Source organism: Rhinolophus sinicus, linkage group LG07, assembly GCF_036562045.2.
Source record: "Rhinolophus sinicus isolate RSC01 linkage group LG07, ASM3656204v1, whole genome shotgun sequence".
Lineage (NCBI taxonomy): Eukaryota > Metazoa > Chordata > Mammalia > Chiroptera > Rhinolophidae > Rhinolophus > Rhinolophus sinicus.
The window spans coordinates 71,011,821-71,030,293 of record NC_133757.1 but is presented as its reverse complement, the minus strand read 5'-3'; the positions used below and the strand labels follow the sequence as shown (position 1 = coordinate 71,030,293).

The 18,473-nt window shown below is 50.0% G+C and overlaps 2 protein-coding genes across 9 annotated transcripts in view; both read right to left on the bottom strand.

Moving 5' to 3' along the window:
* Nucleotides 1-2,623, bottom strand: part of KDM4B (lysine demethylase 4B) — a 137,046-nt gene extending 134,423 nt beyond the window's left edge. For all 3 annotated transcript variants that reach the window (XM_074337631.1, XM_074337632.1, XM_074337633.1), the window contains exon 1: nucleotides 2,496-2,623. The gene's annotated coding sequence lies outside the window, so the exon portion shown is untranslated. The remainder of the gene's footprint in view (nucleotides 1-2,495) is intronic.
* A 4,086-nt stretch (nucleotides 2,624-6,709) lies between these two features.
* UHRF1 (ubiquitin like with PHD and ring finger domains 1) overlaps nucleotides 6,710-18,473 on the bottom strand; it is a 59,572-nt gene continuing 47,808 nt past the window's right edge. For all 6 annotated transcript variants that reach the window (XM_074337626.1, XM_019744192.2, XM_019744194.2 and 3 more), the window contains 7 exons: nucleotides 18,031-18,137; nucleotides 16,021-16,183; nucleotides 15,807-15,944; nucleotides 13,786-13,939; nucleotides 13,557-13,711; nucleotides 11,267-11,365; nucleotides 6,710-8,237 (listed from right to left, as the gene is read on the bottom strand). In XM_074337626.1, the coding sequence (XP_074193727.1) occupies nucleotides 8,091-8,237; nucleotides 11,267-11,365; nucleotides 13,557-13,711; nucleotides 13,786-13,939; nucleotides 15,807-15,944; nucleotides 16,021-16,183; nucleotides 18,031-18,137 (963 nt within the window). In that variant the 3' untranslated portion in view covers nucleotides 6,710-8,090. The remainder of the gene's footprint in view (nucleotides 8,238-11,266; nucleotides 11,366-13,556; nucleotides 13,712-13,785; nucleotides 13,940-15,806; nucleotides 15,945-16,020; nucleotides 16,184-18,030; nucleotides 18,138-18,473) is intronic.

Genomic DNA, 18,473 nt, shown 5'->3' with positions numbered 1-18,473 from the left:
GAGCAAGTGACTGGCCCAAGGTCACACAGCTCTGAAACCCACACCGCAGCTCTGAATCCAGATCCCAGGAAGAAAGCCAACTGGAAATGCTCATTTGCCCATGCCTGGTCCCTCCTCCGTCCTCGACACCCATCACCTCATCCTGCCCCCTCCCTGAGCCGGTCCCAAGGGCAGTGGGCTCCACACTACCGTAACAGCTGTGACCACACCCCAGGACACCCCCCTCTCCCTTTCTCCCACTAGAGCTGAAGCCCCCTGAAGTCAGGGACTCCCCAAAACATGCCTCGGCACTCAAACATCCCCAGTGCCCATCTTCACAGTTGTCAGATGGAACCAAGAAACAGATGGGCGCCCCAGGGCAGATGCTCCACTGGGCCCGCCAGGGGAAGGGGGCAGGGCATAAGAAACCAGCAGAGGAGGTAGAGAGATGTAGGATCAAGTAAAAGCAGAGGGGGCGGGCGGCGCAAAGGGGGGAAAATGGAGGCACGAGGAAGGCCCCTGACCTCCCCAGAGCGCTCCTGCAGAAAGGCACAGGAACTGAGGAAGGGTGTTCTCTAGGAGACAGAAAAGTAGAACAAAGGCGGGGCGGGGTCCTGAGCAACCCATCAGCAGTACCTTCAAGCTCTAACATTTACCTGCTCCTTAGCAGCCCATTCTCCAAAGAGGCAAAGGTTAGGAAATGCAAGAAAGTCAATTGTTACTAAGTAATATCTGTATACATTTCAAGTCTGGACAACTACACACTCAGGCAGACACGCACCAGGCACCTGACACAGTAGCAGCTTACACATCCCATGCAACACCTGGGAGCATTTGTGCAGCCGCACCTCAACCGTCCCCTTGCATCCCCCATTGGACACTGTGGTCTGACCATCACGGAGTCCCCTGCACTGTCTGGGGACAATGCGATCTGGCAAGCATCCATCCAATTAGAAGTACAGAAAGAGGGCCAGTGAGTTTCAGAAACCCTCAACTCAGATAATCACAAGTTGACTCTGTGACTTACACTCCGTCCTTCGGGTTCCAAGCAAAGACAGAGAGGCTGCCCACTGCTTTTGTACGGGTGGCAAGAAAAGACCTACCAGTGAGCTGACAAACCTTCCCCACGCCTCATAAGGAAGCTATTATTTGAGAATTAGGGGGAAGTCATTAGCTCTTACACAGCAGCAATAAAAACCCATAGGAGTCATCTAATGAGTCCGTTTTAGGGGCTTTCTCCAGCCTGGGGACAGTGGGATAAATGGCTGTTGAGGCAGAGGGATAGAGCAGGTATCCTGAGACCTTAAGACAGTGCCAGCACCCAGTGGGACCCAAAGGAGCTTGATGAACAAATGTCGTTGACAGAAACACATGAAAAAGGACACACTTTTTACATATTACAGGATCACTGGGCTCCAGTGAACAGAACCACCTTCTCACTAGTTTCATAACTCGGGAAAGAGTTCCCCAGGTGCACCTGAATTATTAAAACAAAAGCATCCTCCCCTAACCAGATAGGACACACCAAAGCACAGTTCACACCTCCCCCACCCCCAGCAAAAAAAAATCTATAAAACCGTCCACCGTGCTCAGGTGGACATATACCCCAATACCCCTGGTATCATAGCGACCACGGGGCGCAGACCAGAGCCCTTGCACATCCCGGGGCAGATAGATCCCTTTCAGAATGTATCCATCCCCTGGCTCCGACGGGGGTGGATGGGACAGCCCCAGGGGTTCAATGCGGGAGCGACTCCACGATTTATTGCTACAGAGAAGGGGGGCTTTGAGGCGGTGATGGGGCTAAGACGGGGAGGGACATGGAAACGCGTGTGAAAGCTGTGATGTGCATAGCAAACGGATACATTTTTTAAAATAAAAAATCCCGATTTCATGCTTAATTTAGGGGGTCTCAGGGAGATGGGGGTCAAGTTGGGAAGCCGGGATGGCATTGCGGGTTGACTCGGGGAGAGGGGTGGGATGCAATGATGGACATTTCGGGGGGGCGCCCCTGGGAAGCGCCCTGTTAACCCCACGGGTGCCCAAAAGGCCGGAAACGAAGGCGGGTTTCACCCAGGGCCTGGGATCTCCCTATTATAATTATTATTTTTTTAATTATTAAGGTTGTCGTGAATAATAGAACGGCCCAGCCGGGTAGGGCGGCCCGGCCGGGCCACCCACGCTGTCATCTTTTGTGCGGGGTCGGCGGGGACGCCCGAGCCCAGCCCCCGCGCGCCCCCAGCCGGGGCATGTCGCCCCCGCCTCCCGCCCCCGACCCCACCATTGTCCGTCCGCGCCGCCCCCACCCGAGGCCTGGCCGGCGACCCGGGTCGGGCGGTTAACGCCCCCAACCGCCTCGCGGGCCGGGACAAAGCGCGGTGGCTGCGGCCCTAGCAGGCCGCGCCCGAGGCCTGGGCCTCGAGTCCCGGGCGCCCGCCCGCCTCAGCCCCCGGCGCAGCGCAGGGGAGGTGGCGGAGCCCGCGCTCGGACGCGGCGGCCGCCCACCCCGGGCTCACCTGAGGCGGCGCGCGCGGCCCGGTCCGGAGCAGCGGCGCGCGCTCCCCCGCCCTCGGCGTCGCACCCCCAAGCTCCGCTCGGGCCGGGCCCCGCTCGGTCGCTGGCGGCCGAGCCCTCCGCGAGCGCCCCGGGCGGGGCTTATGAGGCCGCGCGCCAGCTCCGCCCCGGCCGCTATTGGCCCCCGAACCCACGCCCGCGCGCCCATTGGCTGACTCTGACAGCTCCGCCCCTCCCCCCCGCCGGGTCCATCAACACCTCACGGCCCGCCCCCGGGCGCCTCGATTGGGTGGGTGCTGGAGCCGGCCTCGCCTCCCCATTGGCCAGTTGGCTAGGACACGCCGGCGCCCACCCACGTGCCGGCTGACCGGCTTCACTCTCATTGGAGACAGCGCACGCCAGCCAAGGAGGCCACTACCAACCGAACAGCGCATGGGCCTCGGATTGACAAGGACGCTCGGGGACCGCCCAATGATCGCACGGGGGCAGGCAGGTATTGGCTTGTGGAGTCAACCCGAGGCGCGGACTGGCTGGGGAGGGTGCCAATCACGGCCCCGACCCCGCCCCGATTATCTGGAGGCAGCTGAGTACGTGAGACCCTGCACAACATCAGCACCCGGCCGGGCAGTCGTGGCGGAGGGGTTCGAGACCCGTAGCCGGAATTTGGGCGCAGAGTTCCCCAATTCGCAAAGTCCCGAGTTAGGAAGAATAGCTCCAATGAAACCCAATCTGCAAATGAGGAGAACTGAGAACTGGAGAAATAAAAAGTCAAGCAGCAAGCGCCCTCCCCACCCCCAACAAAATTAATCACGTTCATTTCCATCACAATCAACAAACATTTGTATAGAGGCAAGGCCTTCCAGATAAAGTTAGGTGCCCTCCTCCTAGTTCCCTAAAAGGTAAGGGAGGCGAAGAGTTTGGTGTTACCTGACAGGTGCAGAGCTCAAAGGGGCCCTCACGCCTCTCTCTGGGCGGCCTCCAACGAGGTAACCTCACGGGGGGGGGGGGGGGGGGGCTGTTTCCCGTGAAATGGATGTGATGGTAACACACACAGACACACACACACATCATACCCTTCCCCCCCTCCCCGGTCTGTTCCTTTCCTGGGAATGTGGCCAGAATTGTGGAGGCACATAAAGGGTTTGACCATGTGGCCTTGCATAGTGAGCATTTAATTAAGGTTTACTATTATCATCAATTGTTTATCAGAAAGAGGTGTGGGCACGCCCCCATTTCACAGGGCGCAGTATAAAACCGGCAACGGCGTTTTCTAATGACATTTTCAGTGCATGTACACCAAATTCCTGGAGGTCATATATCCTGAGAAAGGCTCCGGAGCTTTCACGGTTCAAAGATGCTTGCTTGCGGCAGCACTGCATACAATTGTTCCCAATGTTTTGTTCTAAATATCCATGGGTGTGGAATAAGTAACTTGTAGCACAGAGTACTCTGGAATACTATGTAGCAATGACAAAGGCAGATCTACATGTACCTCTAGACACTCGTTTGGTTGTTTCACATTTGCAAGCAGACACAAAAATATGATACACCAGACCAGGGCATACATGTTTGTTTACTAAGGTGCTAGACAATGGCTACTTGATAGACTGAAATCAGTAGGAAACTGGGCACAAGGCAGAATATACAGCACTGTTCCAATTTTGTTCTTTAAATTTACATGTAAAATATACAGAGAAACATACATATAAGTACATATGTACCCTGGTTTTGTCATATCTTTAGGTAAACCGCTTAACCTCTCTATGCCTCAGCTGCAAAATGGCTATGTCAAAACTATACCAAGGGTTGTGCTGAGGTTGAATATTACAGTATTGATACATATACATGAACAAATAAAGCTTAAAAAAGGCAACCCTCTCAGTGGCAGGATATGTATTTTGACTTTTTCTTCATGTAGTCAGTTTCCAAATGTTCTAAAGGGATTGTGTATTAATTTTATAACTTGGGATGGAGGGAAAGAAGGAAGTTTTGCATTAACACGTTGCGTACGGATCACGAGAATCTTTGTTTTTTTCTGAGCCATGCGTTGACGGATAACACGAGAATTCTCGTTTTTACTGTTGACTCTTTTTACTTTGCACATTTTATTGAATTGTGTTTCGTTAATAACAAAGCAGTTTCGTTAATAACTGCTTTCTGCAGTATCACACCAGGAGGGATTACTAACATCATAGGTGAGTAAATCCTAAAAAATTCCATAGAAAAATAAATGACATAGAAGCATTTACGCTTTAAAGAGAAGAGTGCATTTTAAAGTAGTTTCTTTTAAAAACCTGCCGGAACAGAGGGGTATGAGGGATTTAAACCCCGCCGTATGCAACGTGTTAAAAAGTCAACCAGGTAGATTTAAAAACGTGGCCCATCCATACACTGAAATATTATTCAGCTTTATAAAAGTGAAGCACTGACACTCACTGTAACGTGGATGAACCTTGAACACGAGACCAAGACCAAATATCGCATGGACTGTCCAGAACAGGCAAATCCAGAGACCGAGTGGATTTGTGGTTGTCAGGCTGGGGAAGGGGGATGGGGAATGACTGCTAGTGAGTGTGGGTTTTCCTTTTAGGGTGATAAGAAATCTTCCGGAACTAGACAGTGGTGATGGTTGCACAATTCTGTGAATATGCTAAAAACCACTGAATTATACACTTTAAATGGGTGAACTGTATGGCCACATGATATATACCGTGTTTCCCCGAAAATAAGACCTAACTGGAAAATAAGCCCTAGCATGATTTTTCAGGATGCTCATAAGCCCTACCGTATCTCCCCGAAAATAAGACCAAGTCTTATATTAACTTTTGCTCCAAAAGACGCATTAGGGCTTATATTACGAGCATCCTAAAAAATCATGCTAGGGCTTATTTTCCAGTTAGGTCTTATTTTCGGGGAAACATGTTATTTCAATCAAGCTATTAAAAATTTTTTTACATCTACCAGGAAAGAAATGCACCTACTACTGTGAGTACTTCTGCATAGTGGTTGCACAAATACACTTCTGAGTTTTGCTAATTTTTAGCAATGACATCGTTAACTTTGAAAATGAGAAACATCCTGGGCAGTCGGACGGCTCAGTTGGTTAGAGCTCACAGCTCACAACAAGGTTGCCAGTTCAATTCCTGCATGGGGTGGTGGGCTGCGCCCCCTGCAACTACAGATTGAAAACGCCAACTGGACTTAGAGCTGAGCTGAGCCCTCCACAACTAGATTGAAGGACGACTTGGAGCTGATGGGCCCTAGAGAAACACACTGTTCCCCAATATTACCCAATAAAAAAATAAATAAATGAGAAACATCCCAAAATACCACAATTTTGACAATGAACCCACTTCAGTGGGTTCTGTCCTGTGCAGGGCCCACTTAGGGATATATTGTGGACTTTTTCCCATTCTGTATAGCTGAGTATTTTTCCTATTTTTATGTCATGTCCACATCTCACATTATTTCTGATATAATTTACATACCGTACAATTCACCCAGTGTACATTCAATGGACTCCAGTATATCCAGATACGTGCAACTGTCACCAGATGCAGATTTTCATCACTCCAAAAGCCTGCACCCTCCGTTAGCACTGCCCCCACTCCTCCCACCAACCTACTCCCCAGCGTCCCTCATCTGTCACTGGATCCTTCTGCTGGTGATGATCATTTGTGACCAATATAGGCAGAACTTTTTTGTTTATTAAATCAGATCTGCCCACGCCATTACCTAACCGTCAATAAAAGGCACTGGTAATAGGTTGATGTGAATAATGGTGTCTGCAGAATTCAGCACCATTACCTGCCCTGGAGTCGAGTTTTAAATCTGCTTGGCATGACTTCTGCTGGAAATAGCATTTCAGGTCTTCGGTCCCCCACACCCCCTGGTGTGCCCATATTTCCCCAGTCCCACAGACACCCTTTCTAAGGATCGTTCAACTGCTTGGTTGATGATTCAGGCTGGTGACGCCCACTCAAGGCAGAGCTGGTCTAGTAGGGGACCACTGCAGCCTCAGTTTCCTCAAATGTAAATGGGGACAGTAACACCCACCTTAGTGAGAATAAGTGACCTCCCACTCTAAGCTGGATTTGACCCCGTGGCTATAGTTTGCTGACTCCCCTAAAAGTCAAAGCCAAAGCCCTCCAGAGTGGCAGTTAGAATCACTGCCCAGTGGGCTACAAAGCGATTTGCAAATAGAAGACACACCAAATACATCTGTAAAAGACATTTATTCTGAGAATCTAAAAATCTGGACAAAAAATATGGAACTTCTAGAAAATGCCTACACAGGATTTTGTCATTTCTTCCTAATACATTAACAACCTAATAACAAGGAGGGAAAAAACACTTTTCAAACAATATTGCTCCGGTTTGTCTGCAGTTATGATTTAAAATATCCCTGTTCTATTGAGGTATAAGCTGCAAACTTTGGTAAAGTTAGAAAACTTAACAAATCATTCCAATACAGAACAAAAAAATTAAAATAAAAAACAAACACAAACAAACCAAAAACAAAACCCAAAAACAACCAAACCCTAAGTTATATATTTCTTGGTACATATACAGTAACTACAAAAAAAAAAAAAAAGAAGAAATTCATTTAGAGAAAGTGTTTACTTTAAAAACAAACTCCCTCCTATAACTCTGAATTGACAAAATGAAAATTCAATTTGAAGGAACAAAACTCAACTCATCCCTAAAGACTCACCTGGTCTAAGGAAGAACTGGTTGGCCAGTCTGAGACTCTGGTTGGCATTTTCATTAATTCAGTGCTAAAAACAGCCCTGTGTTTAGAAAGAAAGAAAGGACCAAAGGCACTTGAACATGGCTTTGTACATCTGTTTCCGTGGCATTACAGATCAGAGAGCACTGGTGGCACACCCAGCCCCACGTAGAGTCCAGCGGAGGTAGCTTCTGTGTGGCCTCAACTCTGCTCAAGGGACACAGGCCACTGCGTGTGGGTCTTAAACACGGGAGCCAACTGGTGGCAGACGGCTTTGAGGCCAGAGTTTAAACTGGGCTCAATGGGATTTTTCCTCTTTTCCTTTCAACAATGTCCTGATGATGACGGTGGGGCCACGCCACACCCAGGGCCACCACCAGGCACCGTCCTGCTGGGTTTGGGGGGATAAAATTCTGTCAGAAAGGTACACTTGCTTTCAGCTTTGGGGGCCAAACCCACACACGTGGAAAAGATTGTTCTAGGCAGCCAATGCCTCCTTACAGGAACTTCTGAGAACTTGACGGTGGGAACATAAGCGGCCCTCAGGCCAAGTCATTTCTAATTCCATCTTCAGAAAAATTTTGTTTTTCGCTGATACCCTGCAGGCTTTGTAGTTTTTTTAAAAAAATCAAGGTAAAACACTGTCCAACTTTCTTTCTTTCTTTGAGCCATAATACAAAATTCCTGAAAATTTATAGATTAAAACAAAACAAAAAACAACAACAAAAAAATAAAACAACAGGAAGACAAGACTTTTTAGGGAGTAGAGGGAAGACTACCTGCTTAAATTAAGCCCACTAAAAAGGGGGGGGCCCAAAGACCCCTCTGATGCGTTTTTTAAAAACGCCCGGTGAGAAGTGCTTGAGGATCACCGGCCGCTGCCGTAGCCGGGGAAGAGCTGGTTGAGGACTGTCTGAAGCGGCTGGTTCACCTGCATGGCGTAGTTCCGGCCCAGGTCATAGCGGCAGGCGGGGCAGCTGAACACCTGGGCCCGGAAGGATCTGTCCAGGCAATCCTACAAGAGAATGGGCAGGTGAGACGTGCCATCCACATCAGTGGGGCCACCCACTGTCCCTGTCAACAGGGTCAGGAGCAATTACTGACTTCTCACAAGATCCAGAGGGCCCTCCTGACCCTCGGTCTCACTTTCTACCATTTGCCACCACCCATCACCAGCCTGGCCTCCCCAGGACTCCTCAAAGACTACAAGCTCATCAGGGCTCCTAGGCACGTGCAGGTCACACCACCTAACAGGTTTGTCCTCTGGCTCTCTCTGCCTTGGCTCAAGTCACCTCCTCAGAGGACCCTTCCCTGACTCTCCTGGAATATCCGAAGTAGCCCCACCACAGCCAATCCTATTGCCTCACCCAGTTTGCCTTAAAACAGCACCTTCCATCTTCTGGAATCGTCTTGTTTACTAATGTGTTTATCTCTAACAGGCCAGACGCTACCCTGCAATTTGGAGCTACATCTTGTTGACCCTCCCAGCACCAAACACAGGACCTCACCCATAGCAGATGCTCAATAAATATGCATCAATGGGAATAAAGGGGGAAAGGAATAAATTCTGGTACTGAGCCAGACTTCTGGGTTCAAGCTCAATTCTCAGCTAAGTAATGCCTCGGGAAGAAAGCCAAGTGGAAACAGAGCTACGAAGCAGACAGGCCCTGGAGAACCAACTTCCCAATCAGAAAAATGGGGAAGATACCACCCACCTGGGCGGAGACAAGGCACACAGGTCCATAAACACCTGCACAGGTGCACACACTTGAAGGATGGCATCAGGCAACTGAGTAAGGGAGTAAAGGTCAGGAAAGCCTGCTGACTCCACATTGAACAGCAGATGCACGCTGAGGCTTGTTTCCTGTTTTTTAAAACTCCTGAATTCTTTTTTCAATATAAAGCTTACAGCCTTGATTCCGGAGACAAAAGGTAGCTCTTTCTGCTCAACATAGCTAAGATTTGGGTCCACGTTCAAAATCAGGTTTTGTGTTGCTGCATGATTCATAGCAGCCAAAAGCTGGAAACAACCCAAGCATCCATCAACAAATGCACGATACACAAAATGTGGTCATCGGGACAATGGAATATTACTCAGCCTTGAAAAAGAATTTCTGATACACGCTACAACATGGATGAACCCTGAAGACGTTATGCTCAGTGAAATAAGACAGACACAGGACAAGTACTATATGGTTCCACTCATAGGCGGTCCCTAGAGGAGGCAGATTCATAGAGACAAGAAGTAGATGGTGGTGCCAGGGGCTGGGGGCAGAGAGGGGAGTTAGTGTTTATTGGGGACAGAGTTTATGTGTAGGAAGATGAAAGTTCTGGAGATGGTTGAACAACATTTTAAATGTACTTAATGCCACTGGGCTGTACACTTAAAAAGTTATGTTGTGTGTATTTTACTGCAATAAAATAACTTTAATAAAGTTAAAAAAATAATCAGGTACCAGGACATTGTGGGAAGGGGTGTCATAGCCATTTTCCCATAGCCCCTCACATGCTGAGCTGCTGAGCTTCTGGGAGATATGACCACAGTTGCACAGGCAGACACATAAATGTCAGTGCCCTCTTCCTTCAGTGTCAGAACTTTGACACATATGACTAACCCGAGATACTCGGTCCCTGAAATCCCAGTGATCGGTCCATTTCTGCCTGACCTTTTGCAAGCTCCCCCTGCCTCTCATGCCTCCACTTGGCCAGGAAGGTGCTGCTATACCCCTTTTCACCAGGAGTAACTGAGGCTGGGGGGGTTAGGTAGCTTCCCAAGGCTACCTAACCCTGGCTTGTGACTCCAAAGCCAAGCCTGAGCCTCTCCTCCGGGTCACAGAGCTGGGGGAGCTCATCAGGCCATAGGACAAGGAGGCAGGGCCCAAGAGCAAAAAAGTGAGGCCACACTCCTTAGTGTTCTGAGCTCCTCCACGGGTGTACCAGCTAACGCTAATGTGTGGCGTGGGACTGAGATAGCCCCAAGATAAGGAAGGGGTCCAGGGCCCGGGAGCAAAATCACCAGCAGCTCAGAGACCAAGGGTGACCCGGAGAGGGGAACAATTCCTTCTAACACTGTCTGCCTGCACTGCTCGTAAGTTCCTACTGACAGACTCTGGCCAGGAGAAACTGCAAAGAAACCATTCAAACAGACCAACACTTCTCAACTGGGCAATTCTGCCCCCAGGGGGCCCCTGGACTATCTCAGGGACATCTGTGGTTGTCATGACTGGGGGAGCTCCTGGGGCCGCGGATGCTGCTCAAACCCCCCCACACCAGTGCCCAGGACGGCCCCCCCCAGAGAATGTTGCAGCCCCAGTGTCTGCAGTACCAAGAGGGAGACCCTGGTCTAGGGTAATCTTCATTCATACTGTTTCCCTCCTGAGACAAACCACCAGGCAGAAACTACGGCCCACCGCCCAGCCCCACGTCCCCTATGGGCCCAAGCTACTCAGATATTCCTGCCTATACAGGCTTCTGTGCATGCCTTTCTGCCTGCCTGGAATGCTGCCCCGAGGCCCCCTTCAGACTAAAGCCCCTCCTCCAGGAAGTTTTCCTCCTGCTCCTGTAAGGGAAAAGCACCTCAGCCTCTACACCCCAGCCCACCACCTGCCCAATATAATTTATTGTGACCAGACCTCAGGCCAGGCCTACTACCTGTCCTGTCCCACCCTGGACGCCCTGGTACATGAGAGGCTGGGGGAGAGTGTTCCAGAGGGAGGAAAGAACCAGCCAACACACAGCCCAGGGCCGGTGTGACTGGAGGTCACAGCGCAAGGTGACCCTGGAATGTAGTGTCCAAGGTAGATTCGGCAGCCAGGCCAGGTGTTGGCGTTTGATTCTGCATCATAGGAGAGGCACGGGAAGGTGGGGGCAGGGAAGTGGGGTGATGGGAGCCCACGAAGGCCAGGAGGCTACTGTAATCGAAGATACCAGGAGAACAGACAGAGGTCCTGAGGAGGGTCAGGAGCCGAAAACACGCAGAAGCCAAGCCCATGAGCCCAGCCATGTGCTGGGTGCGTGGCAGCCAGCTGTGCCCACTGCTCTTACCTTGCACACATTATGTTGGCACACGGTCGTGATCGGGCGGAATACCAGCTCCTGGCAGCAAATACACTGGAACGTTTCCTCCACTTTACTCAGGAATTTCTGAAACCAGAGGACAGGGTGTGAGACCAGCAGAGCCTCACTCCAGAATGAATACCACCAGGTTGATGGGATCCTCAGAAAGTGGGGGCCTTGCCTGCTGAGGCCTTGTCCCAGGTCCCCTCATTGCATCCTCCTACCCCAACCCCAGGAGGTGGGAGTTGTGATCCCCATTTTAAGATGAGAGAGCAGAGGCTCAGATAGGTGTTGGCCTTGCCCAGGGCTCCTCGTCAGGCAGAGCCGGCCAGGGTCACGGCCTCGACTGTGCTAAGCAAGACGTGATGCCCAGGGTCGGAGTCAAGGCGAGCTTTATCAGGGGTTCTCTGAGGCGCAGATCTGAACTCACTCACGCAGTAAACACCTGAGTATCTGCTGTGTGCCAACGGGGCGTGGGACCCAGCGGTGGATTCAACAGAGCTCCCTGCCCTCATGGAGCTCAGAGCCCCGTGCGGGAGGCCAAAGATAAAACAGTGACAAACAGAAATGTCACAGCAGCGCTGTGGAGCCTGGAGGGGCCACCCCATATACAGGTCTTCAAGAGACTGCCCTGCAGAGGTGACCTGAAGGACGTGGCCAGCTGAATGATGGCCCCCAGACCACATCCAAATCCTAGGATCTGTGTATCTGGTACCTTCTACGGCAAAAGGGACTCTGCAGGTGGGATTAAGTCAAGGGCCCTGAAGTGGGGGGATGATGCCGGATTACCCGGGGTGAAGGGGCCCGGGGGCCTCATAAGAGGGACGCAGGAGGCTCAAGAGATGGAAGAGGCTGCTCTGCTGGCTGTGACGATGGAGGAGGGGCCAAGAGCCAGAGACGCGGCTCCTTTAGAAGTGGGAAAGGCAGCAAATGGACTCTCTCCTGGAGCCTCCAGAAGGAACCGGCCCTGCTGATGCCTTGATTTTAGCCCCAAAAGACTCCCTTCAGACGTCTGAACTCCAGAGCCGTTGAGAATAACTTTGTGTTGTTTTGAACCACTAGGTCTATGATCATTTGTTGTGGCAGCCACGGGGGATCCATGCAGAAGGGCAGTGGGCCAGGAGAGCTGTCGGGGAAGGTGCTCCAGGCAGAGGGACCTGCGATGGGATGACCAGGAAGAGGAGCCCAGGAGGGGAGGATACCAGCAGTAATGGGCAGATGGCCCAGGGTTTGGGTTTGATTGAGAGTGGGCCAAGGAGAGCCGGTTTCCACCAGGTGGGGACAGCAGCCAGAGGACCATGAACCACTCACCTGCAGTGACTCATGCTGCCACCCCACTCAGGGCAGGAAAATCAAAAAAACACAGCCTAGGCTGGCAAGTCCTCGGCAAGTGGAGCACAGAATGATCATGTAATGTAGCACTCCCACCTCTGGGGACACACAGTCCCCGACTTTCGATGGTTTGACTTATAATTTTTCCACTTTGTGATGGTATAAAAACAATACAAATTCAGTAGAAACCGTACTTCGAATTTTGAATTTGAATCTTTCCCCGGCTAGCAATTCGCAGTATGATACTCTCTTCCTGAGATGCTGGGCAGCGGCAGCAGCGAGACGACTAAGCCGTAAGCGTCTGAGCACGTTTACGGAAGGTGAGGCTACCTGTGATTAGGCCGGTGAGTGCATCAGATGCGTTCTTCCACTTATGATGGATTTAAGAGGTAACCCCATCGTAAATCAAGGAGCATCTATATGTACCCAAGAGAACTGAAAGCAGATGTTTGCACACCCATGTTGACAGCAGCATGATTCACAATGGCCACAAGTTGTAAACACAACCCAAGTGCCCATGGACAGATGATGGATACACAGAACAGTCCATCGAGACAATGGAAGATTATTCAACCTTAGAAAGGAAGGACATTCTGTCACCTGCCTCAACATGAATGAACCTGGATGTGATGCTCAGTGAAGTAAGTCAGACACAGAGGGACAAACACTGTGTGATCCCACTCACAGGAGGTCCCCAGAGGAGTCAGATACACAGAGACAGAAAGTAGATGGTGGGGCCAGGGGCTGGGGGAGGGGAGGGAATGTTTAATGGGGACAGAGTGTCAGTTTGGGGAGATGGAAAGTTCTGGAGATGATGGTGGTGATGGTTGTATGACAATGGAAATGTGCTTAACGCCACTGAGCTGTGCACTTAAAATGGTAAGTTTTACGTTATCTCTGTTTTGTCACACTAAAACTAATGGAGTTGGGAAAAGGGGGCGCTCACCGGCCCATCCTTGAGCGACTTGAGGATCTCGGTCCACAGCTTGGTGTTGCTCTGGTCCTCCCTGATGAGGCCCTTCTGCTGCGATGTCAGGCTATATGGCTCCACCTTGGTTTTCTTGGGTGTCCTTCCCGGGGACCCAGCGCCAGTCCTGCCACCTGGGACAGAGCAGAGTGGTGAGGGTGGGCGGGCCCTGAGCACACACGGACAGGCTGCCCTCGGAGACACCCACCTGCTGACTTGCTCTTCCGTTTGCCTTTCCTGGGGGAGAAGCCTTCCTGTTCCTCCTGCTCTTCCTCCTCGTCTTCCTCCTCCTCAGCCACCCTCTTTCTGTTCTCCTTCTCCTTCTCTTTCTTGGCCAGGGCCTCAAGGTAGCCTTCCGGATACTGTGGGAGGACGAAGAAAGGCCGTGAGGATCAGGCTGGAGCCATGGGCCTCCTGGGTGACTGACTCCCCTACGGGGTTTGGGGGCCAGGGACTGCCCCACCCTGACACCCAGTCCCACACCTCCTGCCACCTCCCTTCTCCCAGCATCTCACTGTCACTCCCTCCCCAGGTCCCACACAAGTCTTAAGAGCCTTAACTCCTTCTACCTAACAGCCAGCCTCACTTGCGACTCCTCTACTCACTCAACTCCGGAGCCTGGGCAGTAACTCTCATCACCACACTTACCCTGATAAAGGGCTGACTGCCCCTGGCAGGGTGGAAGTGACAAATTCATTAAGAGCATATAAAATGCTTAGCATCAGATCCAGCCACTATGATAATCTCATTATCTTTATTACTGTGTTTCCCCAAAAACAAGACCTAGACGGACAATCAGCTCCAATGCGTCTTTTGGAGCAAAAATTAATATAAGACCTGATATTATATTACATTATATTATATACTGCGTATTATACTATGTTACACTATATTATATTATACTATGTGTACTATACTATACTATATTAATTATATTATATTATATATAAGACCCGGTCTTATACTATATTAAAATAAGACCGGTCTTATATTAATTTTTGTTCCAAAAGTCGCATTAGAGCTGAATGTCCGGCTAGGTCTTATTTTTGGGGAAACACGGTATTTCCATTAGAGGTAGGCAAAGTTTCCCCCAAGAGGCCAGGTGGTAAATATTTCCAGCTTTGTGGGGACACCACGCTCTGCTGTGGCTCAACAGCAGACAGAAACCACATGGGAATGAAGGGGCATGGCTGTGCCTCAAGAAAATTTGGATTGCACACAACTGATCCCAGGGCCTTAGCTCTCCAACCAACCCCATGCTGATGACCCTTGGGCTCCTCCAAGGCCTAACAGGCATGAGCTGATTATAACCCCATCCCTGAGGCACCTACAGTCATGTCTGATTCTGAAATGGCTCATCAAGAAATCGCCAACCTTCTTTAAAAGCAACACTAATTTGCAATGAAGACTGAAGTCATAAATAAAAACCCTACTCCCACCAGATGCTGATGTTCCCGCCCCACGGCTGTTTTTCTCCCCACTTCCTCAGCTTCTGAAATTCCCCATAGTACAAACTTATGTTCAAAAGACAACTCCTTGTAACCTCCCCCAAGGGGTAGGTGCTATCAGACTCTCAACGGCAATTAAGATTCCTTAAATAGTCCCACCACAGTTATCAGCGATAAAGCACCTCACCATAATGACAGAAAACACCATAATTATAGTGCCAAAAGCCTCATCCCGGCACAGGGTGAATTCTCTGAAGATGGAAGAGTCCTTTTCTGCAAAGAGGTGAGCGGTAGCTGCGAGGGATCAATGTTCCGTATCTTTACACTTAGACCTCTCTGTATTTCACCGGTTTTGTTGGTTTGCTTCTGCTTTTTTGCGGGGAAGGCGGGGAGGAGGGTCCAAATTGATTTCGGACAAACCCATCTACTAGTACAACCAAGATAAGCCTGGTTCTCAACTCCAAAACTATGAACGCGAAGGCGCAACACAATCTGCCCATCCCCAAAGTCCACTGGCTCAAGAACAGAAATGGGGCAGCCAGCCAGGTGTGGCCAGCTCGGCGCCTGGACGTCATTTAGGATGAGAGAGACCCAGGAGAGCTTCTGGGCCGAGAAGGCAGGCCCTGGCTGGCTGAGCACACACCGCCCAGTCCTCCTTGGTGCTGGCTCCTGCCATGACCCCCAAGAACCGACCGGAAGACAAGGCTAGCCCAGGCCGTGCAGGCATTAGGTGCTAGATGGGCCAGGGGCGTCTAGAGCTGGGCCCCCAGTTCCCACGCACCTGCATGGTCAGCCCCAGCTTCTTGATCCGGTCCTTCCCTTCCTTTGTCCAGGGGCCAGGTTCATTGTCATCCCTCCGCAGGAGATAGCGCCATACCAGGAAGCCCGATTTCCCCTTCTCAGGCCAGTACCTCACGACCTGTGGAAAGCAAGCCCATGTCAGTGTCGTCAGCCCGGAGGTGACGCGGCGGGCAGGCGCAGGGAGGACCACTCACCTTGTAGATGCCATCGTAGCGGTTGCCCTCCGTGGGGGCATACTTGCTGTGCTTGCGGCCCTTGACGTTGCGCACCACCCGGACTGGCTTCCCGGACCGCCAGTCCTTGGCCTCCGCCCCTTTGCGGTCGTTGATGGGGGCACTGCAGTTGAGAGCCAGTGCCCTGCGAGGACAGCCGGGGCCACATGTTATAGGTTGGACTGCGTCCTCCAGAAAGAGAGGTTCGCATCCTAAGCCCTGGAGGCTATGAGTGTGACCTTCTTTGGAAAACGGGTGCTTGCAGTTGGAGTCGACTTCAGACATGGTCAGAATGGTTGGGGCGGGGGGAGTGGCCTAAATCCAATGTCCTTATAAGAAAAGGAAATTGAGACACAGACAAGGTGTCCATAGGAGAGGACACCATGTGAAGACAGAGACACAGGTTAGAGTGCTGCAGCCATAAGCCAAGGGACACCAAGAGTTGCTGGCAGCCACCAGAAGCTGGAAGAGACAGGAAGGTCCCTCCCACAGCAATTTCAAAGAGAGTGTGGCCCCGTGACACCTTGATTTAACGGCTTTGGGCCTCCAGAAAGGTACAAGAATAAATTTTTTTTAAATCACTCAGTTTGCGGTATTTTGTTACTGAAACCACAGGCCATTAACACACCATGTGGGGAAGACACCATCAAGGAAAAGAGGCAGCAGCAAATAGGCACCAGCCAAAGGGCTGTCCCGCCCAAGGGCATAGGGGACTGGGGTGAGCTGACCAGAGGCCAGGCTCAGCACTCAGCCTTATCGGGGGTGAAAGAAACGAGCTGCAACGACGCGCTCTTTTCTAGGTACAAGCAGCACTTTTCAGAGAACACATTTCTTAAAGGAGTTTTGAGTCCCGCTTGTATTACTCAATGTTAGTTCACGTGTAGTTCCTCACATTCTTCTCTGAAAACACAGTTTTTAACAGCTACTGAAATTAAAATATTCTACTAGATAAATACATGTACAATAAATGAACCATTCACCCCTCCCCTCCTTTTTTCAGGTAGTCATATACTGATATTACGCTGTTTTAGGCAATGGTTAAGAAATTACTACTCATAAGATTTTCAGCTTCCCATGTCTCATAAACACACGTTCAAAGTAGAGTTATAAGGTCATTAAGAACATTTTCAAGAGCTTTCCGGAAAGATGGTACCAACTTGTATTTCTACCAAAGGTGAAACACAAGTCTATGGCTTCATTTCTCAACATTTCAGAATTTTTGGCTAATTTCACAGGGCAAATAAAAAGTATCTCAACATCATCACTTCAATTTGTATTTCTTTCATTACTAAAGTTGAACAACTTTTCATGGTCACTGGAGATTTCTACTTCTTTTGTGAATGATCGATATGTCTTTTGCTTTTTTACTTGTTCTTTTTCCTTACTGATCTGCAGCAGCTCTTTACATATAAGGACATAACAATCATGTGTCAATGTTTGTTGCAGACTTTTCCCCAGTCATCTACCTTTTTCACTTACGGGTTTTACTGATGCAATTTATAATATTTAGGTCATCAAATCTGTCTTCTCCTTTGGGCTTTATGGTACTGTGGTATGCTTAAAAAGTCCTTTCCCATCCTGCAACTGGGGGACAGCAAACTCCCACTGCTTGGTTTTGCACATAAAGTTTTACTGGAACACAGCCATTATCGTTCCTTAACATAGGCTCTGCAGATGCTTTTGTACTACGGTGGCAGAGTTAACTGGCTGCAACAGAGATCATGTGACCCACAAAGCCAAAAAGCTTTACAATCCGGCCTCTAAGGAGAAAAATTTACTTTAATGCATCTGAATGACTCACAAGGCTTCAGCAGACAGAGAAAGAAAGAAAGACATTTAGCATCCTTACATTCCACCACATTCTTAATGGGGATCTAACTTCCTGGACATGACCCCCCAAAATAGAACCAACCCCTTTCCCTCTGTGTAGCTGCCAGAGGACGGGGCAGAAGCGAGTTGGTGAAAAAATAAGAAAATCAGGTTTCTGCTAACCTGTTGGTGTTGGTGAGTTTCTGATCACAGGACTGTTCTGCTGTCCGCTTGTTGCCAGAAAGGTCTCGACCACCGCTCCCTGTGTACGTGAACGAATTCCCATGGTCCTGAAACAGAAGGGCAAGCTGAACCCTCCACAAAGAGCAGAGACTCCACTGAAAATAAACCCACAACACCCACTAGGAGTTCAACTGTCAAAGAAACAGAAAATAATCAGTGTGGGCGAGGATATAGAGAAATCAAAACCTTGTGCACTGTTGGTGGGAATGGAAAATAGTGCAGCTGCTGTGGAAAACGATATGGAAGGTCTTCAAAACATGGAAAATAGAATTACAATACGATCCAGCAATTCCATTTCTGGGTCTATACACAAAAGAATTGAAAGCAGGGTCTTTCAGCGATGTTTGCATGCCCATGTTCACAGCAGCGTGATTCACAACAGC